Raw genomic sequence first — 20,634 nt, forward strand, 5'->3', positions numbered from 1 at the left:
CGGTCAGACAACGAACCTTGCCGTCTGGGTTAAAAAGTCCCCGACAGTATTTTATATAGGTCTATATCTATAGATAGAGACATGCACATACAGCCAACATATATATGGAGGTAATACCCATGTGAAAAAACCCATGTGATAAATTTTTCATGCACCTTTGGCTGCCTCACTGGCTCTTTACCTTCTAATCTACCTCCTCCTAATCAGGGCTGCTCAAAAATGTTGAATTAAACATATTCCAATTGTAAGATAAGGTTTTATCTAAATCTGAATTTTCCATGGGAAAAGAGAGATTTCAGCAGAATTTTCTGCCAGGAAAAACAAAATGAAACATTTTGTTTCGGGTTGACATTATGCATCTCTCTGAGCTGCTACAGTGCCTCCTGGGAGTTGTAGGTGAGGAAACCTCATGCCCCCATTCTCTCTTATGGACCCAGCTTCTGAGCCAGACTACATCTCCAATGATTCACCACAGTCTCAACCTGTGGCTGAGTTACCGCGGTTCATCTTGGACAAAACATTTAATCTTAGGTCAACAAACTGAAATGAAATGTTTCATTTCAAGAATGTTTAAATGTTTTGTTTTGATGTTGAAATGAAACGAAACATTTCCAAAGTGAATTTTTCTGACCTTTTCATTGTGTGAAAAGTTTTGATATTTCAACTTTTCATCCTATTTGAGATTAAAACAACTGTCAAAATATCAGAATTTCCCACAGTACAGAAATTCCATTTTTCAATTTGTTCTCTCCTAAACTATTCTAAGGGCTTGTCTACGAGGCAAGTTAGTGTGTGGCAAATCAGGGTTTGAATTTACAGAGCACTAGCTTGCTGCACACTAACTCACCCAGTGGACCCTGTTACAGTGAACTAAACATTCTGCAGGACTTTTGAAATGGGAGTATATCACAGTGTGATGTCGAACTGTTAGTGCACTATAGCAGGGTCCATGCAGGATGTTATTTCACGGCAAGCTAGTGGGCTGAAGCTTTACACTCTGGGTTACCACACACTAATGTCCCATGTAGACAAGTCCTAACATTCCATACCTCTGCTCTGAATAGCTTCAAGCAGCCACCATTCTTTAAAAAAAAAAGTCTGTTACAAAACTATTTCCTTTTTCTCTACCCCAAATGTGGAATTCTCCCCTCCACCCCCAGTTAGACCTGTCCTACACCCAAAATTTATAAGATTCAGCTACAGTCAAGTCACACCTTTTCTATACATTAAAATGCCATGACCTTAAAGTCAGTTAACTCGCAGCCCTGACAAGGTGGAAATAGAAGCATTATATCCTTGGAAAGGGGATACTTCTAGCTTCTAGGTATAGGGTCTGGAATCATAGAATCGTAGGACTGGAAGAGCCCTCGAGAAGTCTTCTAGTGCAGTCCCCTGCACTAAAGGCAGGACTAAGTATTATCTAGACCACCATGACAGGTGTCTGTCTAACCTGCTCTTAAAAATCGCCAATGATAGAGATTCCACCTCCTCCCTAGGCAATTTATTTCAGTGCTTAACCACCCTGACAGTTAGGAAGTTTTTTCTAATGTCCAACCTAAACTGCCCTTGCTGCAATTTAAACCCAAAATAAGCCCTTTTTTCTTCAGCTGCATCATATTGCTAAAGTTCTTTATATATTAACCCCATGAAATCTCTTACATACAGTGTTTGCTGAATTTCTGTAAATAGTATGTATGGTTGTAAACTACTGGCAGTTCTCAGGACTTGTTATTTATTATACAACTAAATGCTAAAAACTACTCGAGAAATCCTCTACTGCTTTTACTCTTTTCAGCCTTTAAAATACCATAAACCCTACTAATCTCCAAAGGATATTACTGACAATACTCGTTTATGCAAATTATGCAACCGCCGAAAGCTCACTAAACCTAAACCTAACAGCTAAGAGAAGCTACTACATATTGATACACACACATACATAAACACAAATATATAAATACATCTATATAAACTTCCTTAAAATGCATTTTAGTAATGATTACCTTAATAAAATATCACTCATTGCTAGCTAAACACAGATACACTTTAGGTTAGACTTTAAATAAGTGTAGGTGACTTTCACGTAATATTGCATCTGTTAGTCAAATCCAATATGAAGAGACATAACCTGCAGTGTTCGACACTTCTAATAACAATGAAAAAACATACTATTCTATTAATATAACTAATGTATTCATAAAGTTTTGTGGACTACCACTCCTCAAATATTAATTTGTGGTTGAGTATTTTCAAACTCTTGCAGGACTTGCACAAAAACAGATGTGCATTTACATTTTAGAAATCTGTATGAATGAATACTATAAAAATTCCCTGGCATTCCAGATCAAAACCTCTATTACATGAAGTAACTTTTTAAAGAAGTCAAGTACTGATGTCTAGTTAGGAGAGAAAACTGATGTTGCTACCTCTTTATTCACAATTCCGCTGCAGGGAATTGCAATTTGAGATGCCCATATTTTCTTAGCAATCACTTGCTTCTTGAAATACACAACACAGACTAGCATCTCCATGTGTGGGAGAGATGTTTGCTTAGTGCTTAATGGAAAGAGGTGTTTATGCCAGTCATGTAATTTTTATGGAACTGTTTTATAACAAAAACTACTAGTGGCCACAAATAAGTTCTGATGACCTAATTTTTATGTAAAATCCTTACTAACCCCCCAGAATGAAGCTAAGAAATGAAATATGAACATTTCAGTTGTCAGTCATGCTTTGTCAAAGATTTTCTTTGGATGTCCTACTTTCAGTATGTACAGTACACTCCAAGAACTGAGAAACAATACTGCTGCTCTGCTGTATCCTAAGTGTGGTAAAGCAAGGAGATAGCCTGCTGAGTACGCTTCTTTCCATACTGTACCTTTTCATCCAAAGCCTTATGGTGCTCAAACAAAGATTTCAGTGCTTTGAGAACTTCAACTTCACTGGAAACTCCTGAGGGGGACTGTGCTTGCCGTTTCACTACCGTCATCCTCAGAGACCTTTCATGTCTTGAAACAAGGCACTCCAAATGCTCCAGTAACAGCTGTTGGGTTTAAACATAAAGGGACATCATTCATTTGTACCTAAAGGTCATAAGCATTGTAATTACAAACTGCACGTTACCAAATGACAATGACTTTGGCAACCTCCCTACCTGAGGAAGCCTATGACTATTAAAGATATTGCCAGTATTCTCTGACTCCAAGTCAGAGAACATGAAAGAAATTAAAAAAAAGGAATTTTATTCAGATCTTCTTAAAAAACTGCTGTGACCATTTGAAAACAACAAATTGCTCTACTTAGATTTATTGTTGCCTGTCTAAAATCCACTTAATATATTTAAATGATTTTTTTAGTCACAGTAATTAATGGAATGTTAATAACAAAAATAACTAATAAAGCTAACCAACTAATGCAGTCTATAATTAAAGCCTGAAAATCAGTCACCTAATTGTAATTTGTATTTAATTTATACTAAAACTTACTTAACAGAGAATGCAAAAACAAGCAATGTATTTTCATTAAAGTTTTAAAACACTGTATTTATTCTAAATGCATGTTGCATAGCTAATGGTGCATGTTAATATGGCAAGCTCTAAAATATTCACTGTTTTTGTAATGGAATGTGGAATGACCACAAATGTTGCTAAGTACATTCTTTGTGATTTCTAGCCTACATTCAGCTGAAGAAAATGTTAGAATCATATTTTTATGGACATCTTTTTGCTGATATATTGAAAATCTATCTATCTATTTTTATAAGGTATATCAATGCCATCCCTGTAGTATCTGAGCATGACAGTGGTTAGTTGTATTTGTATTGAAAGTGAATGGCTAACTTCAAGAGTCATACTGTATAATAAGAATACTTTAATTACAGTATAATCACAATAGTATTCCTTTTCAACATGCAATTACATCTAATTCATATAACTGGAAGCTTAAAAGTTACATGACTGATTTACTTATTACTCCTTTGATGTGGTTCTTAATACATCTACTATCAGAACACAAATCTGTTTACTACATATATGTTTGCATATATGTATTCTCAGTCAGATAGTTAACTTTGAAGTCTTATGAGTTAGTGATGATAACAGGTATGACAGAAGCATAACCAGAGCATAACTGAACTATAATGACAATGTAACTATACTGAAATTACAGTATCCTTAATAAAATGGGAATGACTCATGTTTACCATTACTGTACTTTAAAAACACATCCGGCTTGCATCCTGCCAGTAGTTTACAACCATTCACCAAACGCATATGTAAGAGATTACATGAGGTTAATATATAAAGAACTTTAGCAATACCACACAGCTGAAGAAAAAAGGAACATGTTTTGCCATTCTGGAGTTAAGAAAGCAGATTAACAAACGCAATCCACATGAAAAGATGTGCACGAGCTTGCTCTACTGCAGTGGTGGGCAACCTGCAGCCCACGGGCCGCACGGGGCCCATCAGGGTAATTCGCTGGTGGGCCACGAGACAGTTTGTTTACATTGACCATCCGCAGGCACGGCCGCCCGCAGCTCCGAGTGGCCGTGGTTCACTGTTCCCGGCCAATGGGAGCTGCGGGAAGCAGCGCGGGCCGCAGGGAAATGGCGAACCGCGGCCACTGGGAGCTACAGGCAGCCGTGCCAGTGGACTGTCAATGTAAACAAACTGTCTCATGGCCCGCCAGCGGATTACCCTGACGGGCCGCAGGTTGCCCACCACTGCTCTACTGGGTCATTCGCTGATGTAACAAACATTGAGGGATGGCAGATGCAGGCTTTTTGACACAGCTTTGGCAAGCAGCTTTAAGGTGCAAACAGGTTTGGAGCCCCACCCAGGAAAGATTGATGAGGGGCCATGCTAAAGCACTGATTCACATTAGCAATGAAGCACAGTCTTAAATTCACTCCTATTCAGAACAGCACTTAAACATGTGCTTAGCTGCTTTCCTAAATGTGGGCCTAAATTAGAGCATCTCCAGGCCGTGCTTCTTCCTGGTCCAGTGCCTCTTCATTGCTGCACCACTTTAGTGGAGTCTAAACAATCCGACCCTACATTTCACAGTTATCATTCCACACCAAATATTTAGTTAACTTGAACCTTAACTTAAAGGTAACATTAAAGATTAAATATGTATAATAGTAAAAAAAAAAAAAAAAAGACCCCCCAAAAATTTAAAAAAAAAAAAAAGAAAATTAAAAGACAGATAAATATTCAAATACCTTCCCACTTTATCATAAAATCTGTTAAATTAATGTACCTGTGAAAAATATTCTTTTGCATATTTTATCATATAAAGAGAAATAAGCTGACATCATAGATAAGTGTTGAAGGAACCGTGGGGAATTATAGACTCCCTGCAAACATTCAACATCCGTTCTTACTGTATTGCTTACGGAAGTGTTTTAGCTAATAGTTGTTCATTTTTCTGGACATTAACTCTGAACGCAGGCATTTTGCTAGCCATATGAATGCTCAAGAGGACATGTCCACATTCTCTGGCTTAACAGTGAGTTTAGTTATGCTTTTCAATAGAAATTGACTCCCTACTGATGTCAAGTATCAGAGGGGTAGCCGTGTTAGTCTGAATCTGTAAAAAGCAACAGAGGGTCCTGTGGCACCTTTAAGACTAACAGAAGTATTGGAGCATAAGCTTTCGTGGGTGAATGCCCAGTTCATCAGACGCAAGTAATGGAAATTTCCAGAGGCAGGTATAAATCAGTATGGAGATAACGAGGTTAGTTCAATCAGGGAGGGTGAGGTGCTCTGCTAGCAGTTGAGGTGTGAACACCAAGGGAGGAGAAACTGCTTCTGTAGTTGGATAGCCATTCACAGTCTTTGTTTAATCCTGATCTGATGGTGTCAAATTTGCAAATGAACTGGATCTCAGCAGCTTCTCTTTGGAGTCTGGTCCTGAAGTTTTTTTGCTGTAAGATGGCTACCTTTACATCTGCTATTGTGTGGCCAGGGAGGCTGAAGTGTTCTCCTATAGGTTTTTGTATATTGCCATTCCTGATATCTGACTTGTGTCCATTTATCCTCTTGCGTAGTGACTGTCCAGTTTGGCCAATGTACATAGCAGAGGGGCATTGCTGGCACATGATGGCATATATAACATTAGTGGACGTGCAGGTGAATGAGCCGGTGATGTTGTAGCTGATCTGGTTAGGTCCTGTGATGGTGTTGCTGGTGTAGATGTGTGGGCAGAGTTGGCATCGAGGTTTGTTGCATGGGTTGGTTCCTGAGTTAGAGTTGTTATGGTGCATGGTTGCTGGTGAGAATATGCTTAAGGTTGGCGGGTTGTCTGTGGGCGAGGACTGGGCTGCCTCCCAAGGTCTGTGAAAGTGAGGGATCATTGTCCAGGATGGGTTGTAGATCACGGTAGATATATATACCGAAAACCCACCGACTGCTACCCCTACCTTCATGCCTCCAGCTTCCACCCTGGACACACCACACAAGCCATCGTCTACAGCCAAGCGCTGAGGTACAACCGCATCTGCTCCAACCCCTCAGTCAGAGACCAACACCTACAAGATCTTCACCAAGCATTCTCAAAACTACGATACCCACACAAGGAAATAAAGAAACAAATCAACAGAGCCAGACGTGTACCCAGAAGCCTCCTGCTACAAGACAGGCCCAAAAAAGAAACCAACAGAACTCCACTGGCCATCACCTACAGTCCTCAGCTTAAACCTCTCGAACGCATCATCAGTGAACTACAACCCATCCAGGACAATGATCCCTCACTTTCAGGACCAGACTCCAAAGAGAAACTGCTGAGCTCCAGTTTGTTTGCAAATTTGACACCATCAGATCAGGATTAAACAAAGACTGTGAATGGCTATCCAACTACAGAAGCAGTTTCTCCTCCCTTGGTGTTCTCACCTCAACTGCTAGCAGAGCACCTCACCCTCCCTGATTGAACTAACCTCGTTATCTCCATACTGATTTATACCTGCCTCTGGAGATTTCCATTACTTGCATCTGATGAAGTGGGCATTCACCCACGAAAGCTTATGCTCCAATACTTCTGTTAGTCTTAAAGGTGCCACAGGACCCTCTGTTACTCCCTACTGAGAGTCCCATATTTTTTTCCCCACAATCTATAAAGACGATGATTATGGCAGGGTTAAGTTGGCTGACTTGAAGGCCTTATTAAATGACACTCCCAAAGGATCATCCAATGGTTAGAGTACTAGCCTGGACCATGGGAGAATGGGGATTCAATTTTCTGCTCCACTACAGACTTCCTGTGTGGCCCTGGGCAAGTCACTTAGCAATTTAATGCCTCAGTTTCCTATCTGCAAAAAAGGGGATGTGAATATAAATATTAAAAAAGAATGCAAAGTGCTCAGATATCATGGCAATGGGGACCACATAAGTACCTAAGATAGATATTGTAGATGTTCATGGGCGGCAAGGGATGTTTAGGATATGATTAGGGGAGGTAAATCATAGTATTTGTCTTCAGGGTACTGCAAGGATTGCCTGTTCTATTTATCCCTGTGCACAAGAATGCACCTCTGTTTTTTCTGGGGCAGAGTGGTTCTGCAAAGTGTTCCAGCATGACCAAATGGCTAAATTTCACAATGGACCGTAGGTTTTTCACCTCTAGGTTCATATTCCTGACTACCGAAAAATTCCAACACTAATCTTCAGCTAGCTGGCCCACTTTTGCCTGTGTTGTTAACAGGGCTTTGGAGCGGAGCCCAGAGCTGGAGGGAGGAGCAGCTCCGGAGCAGTGGAGCTGCAGGTTTTTGCCTGGAGCTGGAGCAGAGCCGGAGCACAGCTCCAAAGCTCTGGTTGTTAACCCCAGTTGTTCCACCAGAACCCTATAGTCACCTGAACAAGCAAAGAGAGAATCTAAGCTGGAGTGTGGGCTCTACATTGTCTCTTGACCACTTTTCTTCTTTTTCTTTGATAGATCAGGTGTTTTTGTCGTTCGATTTTCAGTTAGAGACAAATCTGAAGTTCCATTTACATCTATAAATGGCAAATGGCTACTTGTTGATCATTTCTTCTTAAGGAATATGTTTTGAACCAACTCCTACATATCCAGGTAGGCAGCAGAAGTGCAGCAAACTGCCATGTTAATGATCCTCTGCTTAAAATCTTTTATAATGGCCCTAAATTGCAAAAATAGATTGTAATGTATAAGAATTATATACTACCCGGTTCAGAGCTCAGACTGCAGCATTTTTTCCAGGCTGTTAAAGTAGATATTAGATTTGTAATCAAACTCAGTTATACTAGTTCCATATCAAGTACACTCAACAATTCAAAATGCCAACAATCTTTACTATTGTTCACTCTTCTAACGTTTCCAAAAGCTGAACTTTCATAAGATTATTAGCCATATTTGATAACAGGTAATGAAAACTAATTGAACCTTCCCCTCCACCTCCCCCTGCTCCAAGCTTGTCTGAATTTTCCCTGAGAATACTGTAGAGCAAATGTAAATTTTTCTCCAGATGCATTTTTTTCCTTTCTTGTAATTTTAGGAAGTAAACAAGCATTCAGAGTGTTTTGTTTTATTTCACGTGAACATTTGTATGGCAGTAAAAACAAAAAATGTTAATCCATTAACAAAGACCTTTAAACCACGGGCCACTTTTTCAAAAGAGCTCAGTGCCCACAACTGGGGGCCACATTTTTAAGAAAGCTCAGCTCCCACTTAGGCACCTACATGAAGTGCCCATTTTAAAAAATGATCTGCCACTTCATGTAGGAGTCTAAATGGGAGCACAGCTCTTGAAAACTTGATGTAAGCTGTTTTCTGAGGTCTTTTGAAAATGTGGCCGCAAATTTTCAACTAAGTATAATCAATTATCAAAGCAGAAATATACAACAATGTGAGCAGAAGCCTTTTGTTTCTAATAATGTTTTCAATATCAGTGTGTGTTGAGAATCAAATCAGTTAACCACACTGTATCTTCCCCAAATGTCTCCTTAACCATGAAACATGCCATATCCGTAACACATTTTACTGTGAACCAATAAAGGCTCAGGGAAATTTATCCCATGTTCCATTGTGCACAATGATACCTGTAGGGTTGCCCGGTGTCCAGTTTTCGACTAGAACACCTGGTCAAAAAGGGACCCTGGCAGCTCCAGTCAGCACTGCTGACCGGGAGGTTAAAAGTCTGGTCAGCAGCGCAGCAGGGCTAAGGTAGGTTCCCTGCCTTCCATGGCTTCGTGCGACTCCCAGAAGCAGTGGCATGTCCCCCTTCTGGCTTCAGTGCATAGGTGCAGCCAGGGAACCAATGCAGAGGCAGTGCCTGCAGATGGGGCATCGCGCAGAGCCACCTGGCCATGTCGCCGCATAGGAGCTGGAAGGGGGACATGCCGCTGCTTCTGGGAGCTGCTTGAAGTAATTGCTGCCTGGAGCCTGCGCCCCCCACCCTCTCCCACGTCCCAACCCCTTGCCCCCATCCTGATCCCCCTCCTGACCTCCAAACCTCTTGGCCCCAGCCCAGAGCACCCTCCTGCACCCATACCCCTCATCCCCAGCCCCACCCCAGAGCCTGTATCCCCAGCTGGAACCTCATCCCACTAACCTCCACTCCCCTGCCCCAGCCCTAATCCCCCTCCTTCCCTCCAAACCCCTCAGCCCCAGCCCAGAGTGCCCTCCTGCATCCTGAACCCCACTTTTATGGCTCCACCCCAGAACCCACACTCCCAGCCCAGAGCCCATACGCACTCCCACACCCCAACACCTTCCTCAGCCCAGAGCCCCCTCCCATACTCCAAACCCCTCAGCTCCACCCCCCAAGCCCAGAGCCCCCTCCTGCACCCCAAACCTATCATCCCCGGCCCCAACCCAGAGCCTCTGCCCCAGGCCGGAGCCCTCACCCCCTCCCGCACCCCAACCCCCTTAGCAAGCCTAATGAAAATGAGTGAGTGAGTAAGTGAGGGTGGGGAGAGCGAGCGACAGAGGGAGGAGGGATGGAGTGAGTGGGGGCAGGGCCTTGGAGAAGGGGCATGGCAGGGGCGGGGCCTCAAAGGAGGAGCAGGGCAGGGACGGGGCAAAGGTGTTTGGTTTTGTGCAAGTAGAAAGTTGGCAACTCTAGATACATGGTTACTTCATTCAAACAATACAATACATGAAGATCTATATATTCGATAGAGTTACATTCCTGAAGCACATGTCAGCAGAATACAGTAAGATTTCATGTCAGAACAGTTTTGCAAAAGAGCTGGTCTTAGAATCACAGCATAACAGGTCTGTTAAGAACAGCTTTAGAATTTTTAAAAAATGATAATTAAAGGTTCACTTTAATCAGCGTCAAGAGGTGCTGCAGACAGCCTGCTCTTTCACACTGTGTCATGCTGTGCCGACATTAGAACTGCCATTGGGATAGCTGCATGGCAAAGAAAAGAAAATGGAGTTCTGCTGCTGCAGCAAGCAGTCTGAATTTATCCAGGCAAACTATCAAATTGTTGCTACGATTTTTCTATTGGAAAAAAACAGTTTTTTCTAATGCATTATAAAGAATCTAAAAAGTACAAATGAATTTTAGTCTTATGATGTGTGTCATAAGATCCCCAAGTTGGAATTCATTATTATCTATTGCTGGTAGAGCTACACTTTAAACCCCACAGTAAAGGTAGCAAGGTAAACAGTTGAATTAACATGGTGTGTTTAGAAATCCTGAGTTCTGGTGACCACAAAGTGAAAAGAGGTCTTTGCTATTTTAAAAAACAAACAAACAAATCCCAACCCCACACATTTAAGAATGAACTAAACACCTTTTTAAAAGTTTAATAAAAACAAAAGCCACATGTATGGAGAGAGCATTTCTAGGATTTCCATAATTTTCTTCATATATTGTGTAGACAGTTAAGGCCCCATATCAGCAAGGCACTAATGCATGTGCTTGATTTTCGTGGAACAGAAATACATGCATAAAGTTAGTAAAGTTAGCTGAATTACGGACTTAACCAGGGAACCTACTCATTTACATAGATCAGCAATGACATGTGGACTGAGCTTAGACAAGTGCACAGTTATTTTATGCATTGTGAGCTGGCCCATTAACTGCATAAATTTGAACATGTGAATGTGTTTTGAAGGTTTGAGGCTTTAGTCAATACACTGAAATCAATGGGGTTACTCACAGGTTGTAGGCTTTGCAGGAGCTGGGCTTTAGTGAATTAAAAAAAATTTCTCTCTAATATTTATTTATTTATTTATTCCAATAGGCCATTTTACTAAATTGTCAAAACAGCAACAACAGGATAATACACACCTTGAGCAACAGGACGAGAGATGGAGGACTCAAGGGAGAAACCAAGAGAAAAAAACTGGGGGAAAGTGGACAGAGGCATAGAAAACTAGAAGTAAAGGAAATGTAGGAAAAAAGATGATGGTGGAGGAAAATGCATGGGGTGAAGAAAGGATGAAAAAACATGCTTTGAAGAAACATCGATCCTGAATAAGACAGAAGGAAAGCTGCATCAAGAGAAAGTGGAGTTCAGGGAAAGAAGAAAGAAAATAAAGTTATTTTTTAATTTATTTAATTAACATATTACAAAGTGTGGTTGATTAATTGTTTTGAAGCAATGATCTAATAATAGTTTAACTATTCACACTAAATCAGGAAAAAGAACATTTCCCCGTCCTTCTGCTCAAGAAGAATTGTACAATGCATTTCATGTATATTTTCAACAGCTTTTGTTCTGAAAAGCTGGCAGGTATGTAATTGATTAGATTAAATAGTACTAAAACACACACACTCTGCCTGAAGCAACTCCTCCTATGTCCTCTCAGAAACTCGTGCATCTTGCTTTTTTATTTGATTTGGCAAATGTGTTTAATACAGGTGGGACTGATTTTCAAAAGCAACTTTATTATTTAGGAGTGCAATTCCTATTGAAAGTTAAAGTCAATGAGACTTGCTCTTCTAAGTCACTTAGGTACTTTCTACCCTATGTTGTTAAAATGACTATTTGAATATAAATGTATTCAGTATCAATATGTGTTCCAGCATTTTCTAAATATCTGAATCCTATGGAAGTTGTCCTAAATACTGTTATTTTATAGTAAATCACAAAGGCCTAACATATAGCAAAGTTTTATGAAAATACCAGCCCTTAATCTTTGGTTGCAGATAACTAGTAGTTTGATAATGGCCAGAAAAGACCATTAACCTAAAGATACTGAGATATATACTCTTTGAAAGCAGCATAAAAAGCTAATACAATGAGTTCTGCTCTTATTTTTGCAGTATATTATAAAAATTAGTTACCATCTGGACAGGTTAATATTAAATTGGTCGCAATCTGGAGTTGGAGGCTTGTTGATGGCAATGGCCAGGGAGATAGTTGTATCTGGATTAATAACCAGACCAGATTGGTCATCAGCAATTCACTAAACTGAGCCACCTAGACAATGACATCAGCATATTGGAGATATTGAAGCAGAACGGTGTTCTGCTAAACACCACCAACAGCTGCCTCCTCAAGCTTTTCCATCAGCCAATCAATGCCAATATTCAACGATGGTGACAGAACACAACCTGGCCAAACTCATGTGGAAATAGGAAACCATGCCATGTATCTATTGATGTTGAGCAGATGGCAACTTTCAAATACCTGGGAAGGGTCATGGACAGTGCTGGAAGATGCTCAAAAGATGTAGACACTCATATAGCAGGCAACTGCACAATGTTTTGGGCCCTTCTGTGGCCTCTGTGAAGATGTCGTAACATCAAACTTGCAATGCAGCTACAGATCTATGGAACTATGATTATACCAATTTTATTTTATGGGCAGTGAAACATGGGTGCTGAGAAAGGCTGAAAAGTGGAAAATTGACATTTTCAATTTTCATTGTCTTCGTCAACTGCTCCATATTAGGTGACAAGACAAGATCAGCAATGAGGATATTCATAGCGGAAGCCAACAACTTCCTCCATCAGTACTGGTTTGGTTTAGGTGGTTTTCTTGGTACAAACATATTAGGATGGAAGAACAACACAATACAAAGTTTACCAAGGAATACTACTGTGGTAGATGTGGCAATTTCCTGCTATAACCTTGAAAAAAATTGAATTAAGTTTAAGTATCTTTGGAGTCCATTGTATTAAATGCAATGTATGTATTATTGTGGATCAGGATGACCAAAAGACTATATTGAACAAATGTGGCAGACAAGAATGGTCTTTTGGGACAATATCTGTGAAATGGATTCTTTGTGTGGGTTTACCTAGATTTATTGCTCTGATAACACAACACTATATTAATTTTCACAGTCAAGTCTCTTCAAAAAACATGAATGTTTTAAATGGTTTGTCTTCCTGAGATAAGGTAATCCGTATCTGGTATTTATATAAGAGGGAGGTGTTCTGGTCTAGATAAGACATTCTTATGGGTTTGTCTCTTGACCCAAGAGCCTTAGAGTTATCATCTGTCTGCCATAGCAATTAACTTTGATTCCAAAGCACAAATTTCAACAACAAATATATATTTTAAACATAGCACAGAAGGAAATAGTATAATGTTAAAGCAAGGTAAAGTTTAAAATGCAGCTTATCTGAGTTTGTATAACACCCTTAGGGATAATAAACATGGCATTATGGCTAAAGATGGTTTATCTTCCTGACATTTACTTGTCCTTGGCGACAGAAAGCAGAAACCTCATGCAATTTCCTTAACCAGACTGAACATTTTATATAGTATATTATATTCTCAAGCACCTGGCTATAACATACTTGTAGCTATATCTTAATATTCAGAAAGGGTTCAAACAAGTTTGTAACAACCTAATCTTAAAAATAAGTTATAATAAGAACAGCCATACTGAGTCAGAACAAAGGTCCATCTAGCCTAGTATTCTGTCTTCCAACAGTGGCCAATGCCAGTTACCCTAGAGGGAATGAACAGAACAGGTAATCATCAAGTAATCCATCCCCTGCTGCCCATTCCCAGCTTCTGGCAAACAGAGGCTAGGGACATCATCCTTGCTCATACTGGCTAATAGCCATTGATGGACCTATCCTCTATGAATTTATCTAGTTCTTTTTTTAACTCTGTTATAGTCTTGGCCTTCACAACATCCTCTGGCAAAGAGTTCCACTGGTTGACTTGCGTTGTGTGAAGAAATACTTCCAGACCAATGGTACAAAACTGTCATGTAGATAAGTTCTAAATCAGGAACTCTGAGCTTCTCCTCCCACTCTTATTAATCTCTCCTCATATGGAAGCTGTTCCAAACCCCTAATAATTTCTCTTGCCCTTTTCTGTACTTTACCTATTCCAATATATCTTTTTTGAGATGGGGAAACCACATCAGCATGCAGTATTCAAGATGTGGGAGTACCTTGGATTTATATAGTGGCATTATGATATTTTCTGTTTTATTATCTATTCCTTTCCTAATTGATACTAACTATAATTTTGTATGTATAGGTGGGATTATGTGCATTACTTTGCATATATAGACATCGAATTTCATCTGCCATTTTGTTGCCCAGTCATCCAGTTTTGTGAGATCCCTTCGTAACTCTACACAGTCTGCTTTGGACTTAACTATCTTGAGTAGTTTTGTATCATCTGCAAGTTTTGCCACCTCACTGTTTACCCTGTTTCCAGATAATTTATGAACATTCTGAACTGTACTGGTCCCATCCCAGTACAGACCTTGGAGGACACCAGTGTTTCTCTCTCCCTATTCTGAAAACTCACCATTTATTCCTACTCTTTGTTTCCTATCTTTTAACCAGTTTCTGATCCATGAGAGGACCTTCCTTTATCCCATGACAGTTTACTCTGCTTAAGAACCTTTGGTGACGGACCTTGTCAAAGGCTTTCTGAAAAATCTAAGTACACTAAAATCCACTGGATCCCCCTTGTCCACATGTTTGTTGACCCCCTCAAAGAAGTCTAGTAGATTGGGGAAGCATGATTTCCCTTTACAAAAACCATGTTGACTCTTCCTCCACAAATCATGTTCATCTATATATTTGATAATTCTTTCCTTTACTATAGTTTCAACCAGTTTTCCCGGTACTGAAATTAGGCTTACCAGCCTGTAATTGCTGGGATCACCTCTAGAGCATCTGGCCTAATTTTATTAATATAATTTTGGCATCAGACCCCTAAATATCTATTGTCAGTCTGTGATATGTAACACAGACTCTTATTTTTGGTAGTAGAACGGGGGGGGAAAGAACCACCGCCAAAGGGTGGTTATTAAGGGATTCTGAGGTCTGGGACTGCTCCATTTGCTGTCTCTTTCCTCTTGTGTTTCAATTTAATATAGTACTGTGTTATGCAGTATGATGTCACTCTCTCACACATCCCATTATACTGAGCACATTAGTGTGATTTGCAAACAAGAGGCATAAAACAGCAAGAGGGCAGCATGTGTAGCCACATGAGCTACACATGCAATGAGGCTGCTGAGCTCACTACAAAATCAATGTCAAGCAGTCACAGAGGTGCTTCCAATCTCATTATATGGGACAAAAGACCATCTCCACCTGCCATAGTAGTGGCAGGTAGACACAAGATGAGCCACCAAAGCCCCCTCCTCTTCTCCTTCCCACGGAGGCCCTTGCCTTCTTAACCTGGTGCTACATGTACAAGTTTATAATGCATCCATCATTTGTGTTTGAGGGTTAATGAAGATTACATAATTAAATACATGGCCTGAAAGACTGCATTCTCCATTCCTCCCTTATATACACACTTTGTGGCTTGTGACAAAAACCCACCGGTGGGCATAAAAAAGGTGACCTAAATAGAGGGCTAGATTTTGGGAGGAGGACATGGAAAATTACAACAGGGTCATAGAGCAACAAGAGGGATGACAGTGGAGGAATCTGCTCAACATATTAGCTGTCTATACCTATGTGCAAGGAGCATGGGCAATAAACAGGAAGAACTGGAAATATTAGTACATAGGCTAAATTATTACTTAATTGGCATCACAGACACTTCATGGGACAAATCTTATGACTGGAATAGTGGTATAGAGGGGTAGCTTGTTCAGGAAAGGCAGGCAAGGGGAAAAGGAAGCAACTGTTGCATTCTACATCAAGAATATATACATTTGTTCCGAGGTAGAGAGGCAGAATAGTTGAGAGTTTCTGGGTGAAGATATGGGGGAGAAAAGAGGGATAATGTCATGTTAATGGTGTACATAGACCACCAAATCAAGATGATGAGGCATTTTTAGAACTGAAATATCCAAAACACAAGACTTGGTAATAATGGAAGACTATAACTACCCAGACATCTGTTGGAAAAACAATATGGCAAAGCAAAAAAATATCCAGTAAGTTCTTGGAATGTATTGGGGACAACTTTTTGTTTCAGAAGGTGGATGAAGTAACCAAGGAAATGGACATTGTAGACTTGCTTCTGATACACAGAGAGGAATTGGTTGTGAATCTGAAGATTGAAGGCAGTTTGGATGAAAGTGATAGGAAAGGAGTGAGATCAGCAGAATAAGGACAATGGGCTTCAACAAAGTAGACTTTAACAAACTCAGAGAACTGGTAAGTAAGGTCCCATGGGAAGAAAATCTAAGGGGAAATGGAATTCAGGAGAATTGGCCATTTCTCAAAGACCTAATATTAAGGGGCAATAGCAAACTATCCTGATGTGAAGGAAAGATAGGAAAAATAGTAAGAGGCCAAGATGGCTCCATCAAGAGTTCTTTAATGACCTGAAAAATCAAAAAAGAATCATACAAAAAGGTAGAAACATGGACAAATTGCTAAGATGAGAACAAAATAAGATGAGCACAAGCATGTAGGGACAAAATCCAAAAGGCTAAGGCATAAAATTAGTTACACTTAGTGCGAGATATAAAAGGCAATAAATACATTGGGAGCAAGAGACAGATGAAGGGAAATGTAGGTCCTCTACTTAGCGAGAAAGGAGAGCAACTAACAGACAACATCAAGAAGGCTGAGGTGTTCAATGCCTATTTTGCTTCAGTCAGGTAACTGTGACCAGATACTTAACACAATTAACATTAACAACAAGGGGAAAGGAATGCAAGCCAAAACAGAGAAGATCAGTTTAAGAAATATTTAGATAAGTTATATGTATTCAAGTCAGCAGGGTCTGATTAAATGCATCCTAGGGTATTTAACAAACTAGCTGAAACAATCTTTAAACCATTAGTGATTACCTTTGAAAACTCATGAAGGACACGTTAGAACCCAGAGAACTGGAGGAGGGCAAACATAACACCTACCTTTAAAAAAGGAAACAAAGAAGACTAAGGGGTTTATAGACTAATCAGCCTAAATTGGATACCTGGAAAGATACTGGAACAAATTATTGCACAATCAAACTGTAAGCACCTAGAGGATAACAGGGTTATAAGGAATAGCCAACATGGATTTATCAAAAACAAATCATGCCAAACCAATCTAATTTCCTTCTTTGACAGGGTTATTGGCCTCCTGGATGGGGCTGGGGGGAAGCTGTAGACGTGATATATCTTGATTTTAATAAGCCTTTTGACACAGTCCAACATGACATTCTCATATGCAAACCATGGAAATGCAGTCTAGATGAAATTACTATAAGGTGGGTGCACAAGTGGTTGAAAGACCATACCCAAAGAATAGTTATCAATGGTTTGCTGTCAAACTGGGATGACGTATCTAGTGGGTTTCTCAGGGGTCAGTCCTGGGTCCGGTACTATTCAATATTTATTAATGACTTGGATAATGAAGAGGAGAGTATGCTTATAAAATTTGCAGATGACATCATGGTGGGAGGGTTGCAAGCACTTTGGAAGGCAGGATTAGAATTCAAAATGACCTTGACAAACAGGGCCGACCTTTGGGGTGGGCAGCCAGGGCAACCTGCCAAAAAAGATGCCGTGCGCTGACCCAGCCCAGCACTCCACCTGCACGCTGCAGCCAAGTGGACACAGCGCTGGTTCCTCTCCACCTGGCCCAGTCCCTCACCCCCTGCTCCTCTCAGCCAGACCCAGGGCTGCCTTCTCCCTGCTCCCCTCCCACTTGCTCCTCTTGGCCAGCCGGCTGCATGAGGGCTCCTGCAAGTGATGGGTGCGGAGAGGAGCCCTCAGCCGCTGCGGTTCCGCTCCAGCCCCACCTCCCCCACCAGAGGCTTGTACCACTTGGGGGAGCTAGCGGCGGGGGGAGGGGAGAAGGAATAGGGGGAGGCTCGGCGGCAGACCCAGGGGTTTCTGGCTGCCATGCACCATGGACACCTGGGTTTCCCCATGGCGCAACCCCTGTCTCCTCCCTGGGCTCTCGGGCCTCTGCTGGGCCTGGGACAGCACTGGTGGGATACTGCTGCACATGCAGATCTCCCTGCCCCTCCCCCCCCAAGCCCCACCATTATTCAAATGAGGAGGCCGGGGAGCATGGGGTCCCAGACCATGCTGGGCAGGAGGCGGCACCAGCAGCTAGTGGACCGACACCCTGACCAGTGGATGCTCCTTGCTCCAGGTAAGCCCCATTGGCCCTGGGTCCTGTGGAGCAACTGGAGTCCCATCGCCCTATCCCCCCTCCCAGCGCCCCTGCGGGAGACCCAGTGCACCCTGCCCCATCCCCCCACCAGCACCCCTGGGGGAGACTCATGCCCCATGCCCCATCCCCCCCACCAGCACCTTTGGGGGAGACTGGACCTCCCCCAGGTCTTTCTGTCCCATCCTCCAACCAGCACCCCTGGTCTGGGGAGGGATGTGGGTCTGGTCCAGTTTGGGGGGTTCAGGTTGGGGAGGCATGTGGGTCGGGTCCAATTCTGTCTGGGGAGGGATGCAGGTCGGGTTCAGTTCTGTCTGGGGAGGGATGCAGGTCGGGTTCGATTTAGAGGGTTGGCCTGGTCTTTTGGGGGCACAGCTGGTCCTGATCCTAGTCTCTGTGCCTCTCTGCCTGGGTGGAAGGGCTAGCAAGACTAGCAAGTATGAATAATGACATTGATGAATTAAAGTTTTTCATATAGAAGCCTATATAAGAAAAAGACCCAAAAATCAGGACTGTCCCTATAAAATCGGGACATCTGGTCACCCTACACACACTCTCCCTCACACAGTTCCCCCCAACACACACACCATGGCTCCCTGCATCCAAGTCACTTTCCCCACCTGTGCTGTGCTGTGAGGCATCAGGAGCTGCTGCTCTCGTGCCCTCTCCTTACGCAGCCCAGGCAGGGAAAGTGACCTGGATGCAGGGAGCTCTGATGTTACTCCTCGCTCCCTCCATCACAGCCCCCTAGGGGTGTGTGAGGCAGAGGAGCAGCAGTCTGGGGGGGAGTGAGCAGTAATGCCAGCTGCTTTGTGCATCCAGGTCAGTTTCCCCACTTGGATGCAGGAGGAGAATGCAGGGGTTAGGAGTGAAGAGGGTCCAGGGATTAGAGGTGTGGGGGGGGGAGGCCTTTGGGGCAAAAGGAGGGAGGGGAACCTGGGGAGCCCATGGTGGCCATATGCACCAAAATGCAAGTTCGCCCAAGGTGCCATTTTCCCTAAGGCTCGCCCTGTTGACAAATGAGAGAATTGGTCTGAAATCAACCAGACAAAATTCAATAAAGACAAGTGTAAAGTTCTGCATTTAGGAAGGAAAAGTCAAGTGCACAAATACAAATTGGAGAATAATTGGCTAGGCAATAGTACTGCTGAAAAGGACCTGGGAGTTATAGTCTATCAGAAACTGAATGAGTTGACAATGTGATGTGGTTGCTAAAAACCTAATATCATTCTGGGGTGTATTAACAGTAGTGTTGTATGTAAGACCTGGGAGGTAATTGTTCCAATGTACTTGGAATTGGCGAGGCCTCAGCTGGAGTACTGTGTCCATTTCTGGGTGCCACAGTTTAAGAAAGAGTTGTACAAATTGTAAAGAGTTCAGCAGAAACCAACAAAAATGATAAAAGGTTTAGAAAATCTGACCTATGAGGAAACGTTTAAAAAAAACTTGGCCATTTTTAGTCTTGAGAAAAAGAAGACTGGGAGTGTGAGGGGACCTTCAAATATGTTAAGTGCTGTTATAAAGAGGATGGTGATCAATTGTTCTCCAACGCCACTGAAGATAGGACAAGAAGTAATCAGCTTAATTTGCAGCAAGGGAGATGTAGGTTAGATATTAGGAAAAACTTTCTAACTATAGGATAGTTAAACACTGGAATAGGCTTCTAAGGGAGGCTGTTGAATCCCTGTCACTAGAGGTTTCTAAGAAGAGGTTAGACAAACACCTGTCAGGGATGTCTAGGTATACTTGGTCCTGCCTCAGTGCAGAGAGCTGGACTAGATAACCTCTTGAGGGCCCTTCCAGCCCTACATTTCTAGAGTTCCATACTATTTTATTTGCTTCTTCCTGTTTACTTTCCCTCCTTCTTGTCCTTCTATCTTTATGGAAGAAAATTTAAGGTATCTGGGATACTGATTAAATGAAAGCTGTTGTTTTACAACTTACACTGCACATAGTGAGATCCATGATTTTACTAGTATCTAGAGGAAGGGAGATTACCAGACCCAGGCCAAACATCAATTTGGTCCAATCTCCTGTTCCTAAGAGCCTCCCATTTCAGTGCTGTTGACTCCATCAGCTCCTGATGACTGGTGGTGTCAAGTAGTTCATGGTCATAAAGAGAGATGGCCCCTGACACAGCCTGGGTCCTGTCTACTGAGGATCTTGAA

General features: G+C 41.8%; 1 protein-coding gene across 1 annotated transcript in view; it reads right to left on the minus strand.

Annotated features, from left to right (window-relative positions):
* PPFIA2 (PTPRF interacting protein alpha 2) overlaps positions 1 to 20,634 on the minus strand; it is a 624,013-nt gene that overhangs the window by 244,164 nt on the left and 359,215 nt on the right. The window contains exon 7 of the mRNA XM_026648822.1: positions 2,879 to 3,043. Within this exon, the coding sequence (XP_026504607.1) occupies positions 2,879 to 3,043 (165 nt within the window). The remainder of the gene's footprint in view (positions 1 to 2,878; positions 3,044 to 20,634) is intronic.

Source organism: Terrapene carolina, unplaced genomic scaffold, assembly GCF_002925995.2.
Source record: "Terrapene carolina triunguis isolate 2854851 unplaced genomic scaffold, T_m_triunguis-2.0 Scaffold68, whole genome shotgun sequence".
In the NCBI taxonomy this organism is placed as follows: domain Eukaryota; kingdom Metazoa; phylum Chordata; order Testudines; family Emydidae; genus Terrapene; species Terrapene triunguis.